Source organism: Molothrus aeneus, chromosome 1 (assembly GCF_037042795.1).
Source record: "Molothrus aeneus isolate 106 chromosome 1, BPBGC_Maene_1.0, whole genome shotgun sequence".
In the NCBI taxonomy this organism is placed as follows: Eukaryota; Metazoa; Chordata; class Aves; order Passeriformes; family Icteridae; genus Molothrus; species Molothrus aeneus.
The window spans coordinates 8,185,754-8,191,288 of NC_089646.1; the positions used below are offsets into that span (position 1 = coordinate 8,185,754).

General features: G+C 50.9%; 1 protein-coding gene across 1 annotated transcript; it reads left to right on the forward strand.

The window, feature by feature from the left end:
- The first annotated feature begins 474 nt into the window (after positions 1 to 474).
- On the forward strand, positions 475 to 4,553 carry HTR5A (5-hydroxytryptamine receptor 5A). Its single transcript, XM_066557610.1, has 2 exons — positions 475 to 1,223; positions 2,163 to 4,553. The coding sequence occupies exons 1-2, from the start codon at positions 486 to 488 to the stop codon at positions 2,490 to 2,492; spliced, it is 1,068 nt and encodes a 355-aa protein (XP_066413707.1). The 5' UTR covers positions 475 to 485; the 3' UTR covers positions 2,493 to 4,553.
- The last annotated feature ends 982 nt before the right edge of the window (positions 4,554 to 5,535 follow it).

The following is a 5,535-nucleotide window of genomic DNA, read 5'->3' on the forward strand; positions in this document are numbered from 1 at the left end:
CTCCCGCTCGGCCCGGAGCCGGTTCCGAGCCGCGCACGGACATGACTAAGCAGCAGCACCTCTCCCTCTCCCTCCGCGGCCGCTCCCGCACCCGCGCACGGCGCGGACTCACCTGCCCGCCCGGCCCCGGCCCCGGCCCCTCCGGCCCGCGGCGCGGCTCCTCCGCAGGGGCCGCCCGCGGCTCCTCCGCCCCGCTCCAGCCGCTCCGCCGCCAGCGCCGCCCCGCTCCAGCCGCTCCGCGCCGCCCCGCTCCGCTCCAGCCGCGCACCCCCCGCGCCCGCGGAGCCGCCGCCTCCCGCCGCGGGGCGGGCCGGGCCGGGGGCTGCCGTCAGCCGCGGCTGGCGCAGGGCTCTTCCTGCCGGGGATGAAGCCCCCGGCGGCCGCCAGCCGGGACCCCCCGCGCCCGCGGTAGGGCGGCGCTTCCCCTCTCCCAGCGCAGCGCCTCCCGCCGCCGCCGCAGCCCGGAGCAGCCCCGCAGCCCCGGCATGGAGCGCCCGCTCAACCTCAGCTGCCTCGCCGATACGACGCCGGACAGCGGCAACAGGAGCGGGTCCGAGGGCGGCCCCGAGGGCGGCCAGGCCCATCTGTCCGTCTTCAGCGTGTTGGTTCTCACCCTGTTGGCCATGCTGGTGGTGGCCACGTTCCTCTGGAACGGGCTGGTCCTGGCCACCATCCTCCGCGTGCGCAGCTTCCACCGGGTGCCCCACAACCTGGTGGCCTCCATGGCCGTCTCTGACGTGATGGTGGCAGCCCTCGTCATGCCCCTCAGCTTGGTGCACGAGTTGTCCGGGCGGCGGTGGCGGCTGGGCCGGTCGCTGTGCCAGGTGTGGATCTCCTTCGATGTGCTGTGTTGCACTGCCAGCATCTGGAATGTCACGGCCATCGCCCTCGACCGCTACTGGTCCATCACCCGCCACCTGGAGTACACGCTGCGCACCCGGCGCCGCATCTCCAACATCATGATTGCTCTCACCTGGCTGCTCTCCGCCTTCATCTCTCTGGCCCCGCTGCTCTTTGGCTGGGGAGAGACTTACTCAGAGGACAGTGAAGAGTGCCAAGTCAGCCGGGAGCCTTCCTACACCATCTTCTCCACCTTTGGGGCTTTCTACCTGCCCCTCTGCGTGGTGCTCTTTGTGTATTGGAAGATCTACAGGGCTGCCAAGTTTCGAATCGGATCTCGCAAGAGCAACTCCATCACCCCCATGACACGAGAAGCACTGGAGGTAGGTCAGCTTTGCTCGGGTCAAGCACTGGCAGCAGGCAAGCCTTTGTAGAAGTGGGGGAAACTTAAACCAAAAGTGTGCAAGTGAACAGTGATCCACCAAAGCCCTGTGGATCCTGGAGGCTTCCAAGGGAAGGCAGACTGCAAAGCTTGCAAACCCAGTCTGTTGGCTCCATCTGAGCCCCCAGCTGTGAGCACTCAAGGTGTAGCTGAAGCAACTTTGGGACGTACTGTGAGCCTGAGCTCCACGTGGGCGAGCGGTGACTCACAGATGTCCCCCCATGGAATGCTGAATCAGTGCTTGCCAGCATGAGTAAGGGGTCACCGTCCCTCCCCTGGGGAGGCAAGGGGACAGTGGATGGATGGGCAGCTGTGTCTGCTGGGGACGATACCCTGGCAACCAGCTGGGGCTTTGGGGACACTGTGAATTTACCCAGACAGAAAGCACTTGTGCAGAATGTCCTTGGAAATCTTTCCTAATCATGACTGCATCGTGTCTGTTCATCCCAGGCACGGTGACTCTGCACTGTAAAGATTTCTTGCAGGGAGGAAGCAAATGTGTGCTAATTTTCTTTCCTCTCCTACCAAGAACTCTTAAACTCAATGGGTTTAGAGGAAGTAAGCAGACTTCTGTGCATGGCATGTGGGTGTGTGCCTGTTCTGCTGATCAGATTGTAAGTGGAGAAGTAATCTTATTGTGCTGCACTATGAGTAACCCCATGTACCCTCAGCACTCTCTCTAGTTTCTAATCTCACTTAAATAGTCTCCATCACCCAGAAGAGGTTATACAGCCACCTTGCCCTCAGTTAGAGTGTGACCTGCATGGCTTGTGTTTCCCCTGGAGCCCTGGCCCTCGCTTGCACTGCTGGGCTCTGTACCTGCTGTGTGGGATCACCTGGCTGGGGTACATGTGGTGCAACTTGTGTTTGTGTTTGGCAGGTGAAAGAAGCTGCCCAGCAGCCACAGATGGTCTTCACTGTCCGTCACGCCACTGTGACGTTCCAGACGGACGGAGACACGTGGAGAGAGCAGAAGGAAAAGAAAGCTGCCCTCATGGTGGGCATCCTTATTGGGGTCTTCGTGCTCTGCTGGATCCCCTTCTTCATCACAGAGCTCATCAACCCACTCTGCTCATGTGACATCCCACCCGTTTGGAAGAGCATTTTTCTATGGCTGGGCTATTCAAATTCCTTTTTTAATCCACTCATCTACACTGCTTTCAACAAAAACTACAACAATGCCTTCAGGAACCTATTCTTTAGGCAGTAGTGAGCAGCAAAAGCTTTCCTGCTGCCCCAGGAAGCTGATTTTAAGTGTCAATGATTCTGACCAAATTCCTGAGGAAGTTCAAAGCCACAGACACTGAGGTGATGCTAAAAATGCAAAAATGCATCACCACGGGTCGTGTGTCCCAGACCCAGTCCCAGTCCCCAGGCAGGCTCTCCATCCCAGCCTCTTAGCTGCTGTTTTTCCTGCAAGTAGCATGTAAGGGCTTCTCCTGCCAGCAGCCTGGCATCCTTGCTCCAGTGCCCTGCTGTGTTCCTCCTGCCTCCCCAGTGATGCTCTGTTTGGTGGCACCAGAGGTACAGAGGCGTCCAGGAGCAAAGAAACCTTGGTTTGGCCACTGCTGGAATCTCCCAGCACTGATCACCTTTGTCCTGTGTGCAGAGCTGGGACCCTATAGCATCAGGAGGTTTTGTGATTACATGTGAGAGTACATATTTTATGGCTTGGCTGACAACATGGTTTGTCTTGTCTTTCACTGGTAAAGACTGCAAAGTGTTTGGTTTTTTGGGAAATAAAAACCTTGGTAAGGGTTAAGCGCAGACTACGAGTACCAAGCTTTTTCTCACATACTTTGGGAAGAACAAACTGTGTCTCTTTGCTTTTGGATTCTATGTAGCAGGGTTTTAAAAAAAAACAAAACAAACAAACTAATTGTGAAAGCTTAATGCATGGTGTACCCTGGAATGAGAGAGAATGCATGGGAAACTCACCTCTCATTCCCCAGCTGCTACGTGTGAGCATCTGCCTCAGACCTTTATGTTCAGAAATACCAGCTGTAAATGCTAACCTTCCTGCCTGTTGTTTCCCATTTTAAAACATGAATGTATTTTGAGCAGCTGTGGGCAGATTTCCTGTAGTTTCAGGGGATGCAAGGGGTGTATTTCAAGTTGCCTTTCAATGAGGAAAGTGTTTTACTATTTCTGAATGCAATCCAGAACTTGAAACCAAAGCAAAAACCCCACTTTGTTTCCATGAGCACTGGGTTGCAAGCAAAGGGCAGTTAATGGCAGGTGATATTTCTTTCTGGAAGCATAATCAAACCATGGAGCTTCTCTTCTACAAGGACCAGGCTTGAATATTCTTTTTTTTTGCCCACCTGTCCTTCTCTGCCTGCCCCTCTAAGGCTTCATCCCATGTGGTTGTTACTGCTCTGTTGCCTCCCTGCCTTTCCATGTTGCCAAATTAATTATAATAGTTGGCATTTCACTCCTAGAATTAGGGTTACACACTTTATACTGCCCTGCTGAAGGACTGACAGGTCTGCAGATAAAGGAAAGCTTTAGTTTTAACTTGGTTCTGGGACAGCCACTGAAATCAGACCACAACTAAAACAGTGGAAAAAAATAAAAGATGGAAGTCAGAACTCCCTGGTTCCATGTCAGATATCTCAAGAAGAGATAAAAGGAAATAATGTCAATAAATGATGGTAAAGCTCCCTGGGGTTGGGTAGTATGCATTTCTATCTGCAGTAGATCGTGAGACATCAGATGTTAAAATTGTCACTGGTCCTTTAAACCAGACAAAAATCTTGGCAGAGTTGGCAATAAAAGCCCTTTTTCTTTTGCTGTGTCTGGACAGGTGAAAATGGAAGCAGAGGTCCAGGTGCTATTTAAGTGTTGCAGCCCTTTCAGGACCAGTTAGACAAACATCCATCAGCACTGACATGGACATTGTTGATCCTGCCTTTTGGCAAGAAGAGAAATAGGATAGCCCTTGACATCTTCCTTAACACCATCTTGTAAAAGTCTGTTAGAAATATTGGGTAAAACCCTGCCCTCATTGAAAGCAAAGGAGAATTTTTTCAGTGAATCAGATTTTTATGTGGCATGTCTTGTCTTGTAAAAACATATTTTTAATGTTAATTAATTCAAGGAGAAGATGGGTGGGATGGGAGTAATCTTCTAACTCCCATGCACCCTAACTGTGGGCCAATCTTTCCAACTAGTAAAGAGCATTTTCTTTCTTTGTTAATATATTAAAATATTATTAGTGACATCTCTGATGTATCAAAAATTGTAATAAACTCTTAAACTGTTTTTTTTTACTGAATATATAAAGACTGTGCTGCTTTCTCTGGACAGTCCATCACTGATGCTGAGTTGTTCTGTTGGGAATTGCTGCTTTTGTTGTGACAAGGGTTGTCTAGCCAAAAATGACTTTGAAAAAATGCTTCCTTGTTCAAGCCTTCAAGAACTTCAGCTAAGCTTGGTGGTGCCTGACAGTAGACTACTTCTTAGGCTCCCAGAGTGATACTTTAAAGCATGGATTACCTGAGAAGTTGGACCTTAGATCCCCATTTTCACACCTAACATAATGTCTGCACAGCCTCATGTCAGTCCCAGCTGTGTCCATGCCATTTTAATTTGGTCTTTGATGAGTGTTCCAGATTCTCTTGTCTCTGTTGTGTGGGGTCCTTGTGCAGGGTGTGGATTCAGCTGTAAACTCAATGTCCACTGTGAGCAGACAGGAGTTAAACTGAAATCAGTGGGAAATTCCCTACTTCAGTTGCAGTTTGATGCTGGGGTGAAGCTCCCTTTCATTACACCCTTTGTTTATTCATGCTGTGTCTTAAACAGTGACAGGGAGACAGGAGATCATTTTGAAGTGACACTAGATAATTCCAATTTGCCTGTAGTCATGAGTATTCCACTATCCTGGTGTAAATTACTCTTACATTTATTTGGCAGGCCACATCTGATACAATCATTTTCTGGAAAGAAACAGCTTCCAGTTGGTGGTAAGATTTGTTCTTTTAAATCTTGACAAGATTAGCAGCTTTTGTATTGGCCAATTCCTGCAGCTCATATTTGAGACCTAACACCATGGGCTTTCCTTCTGAAGATCACCCTGCAATGCAATATGACCAGGCAGGGAAAATATCATTATTCTAGAGGTTGCATTGCAGAATCATACTGGAACATGCCACAATGATCTCAGCACAGGGAAGTGGCACAAAGAGACCTGGGCACCTGATCCAGGCTCTGAGGCTTTTTACAAAGCTCTCATTATTCAAACACAGATGCTG

What these genes read in the sequence shown, in the direction of transcription:
- HTR5A (XM_066557610.1), top strand. Translation starts at nt 486, where the DNA reads ATGGAGCGCCCGCTCAACCTCAGCTGCCTCGCCGATACGACGCCGGAC. An exon ending in TGACACGAGAAGCACTGGAG is followed by an intron (nt 1,224 to 2,162) that starts GTAGGTCAGCTT and finishes TGTGTTTGGCAG; the next exon opens with GTGAAAGAAGCTGCCCAGCA.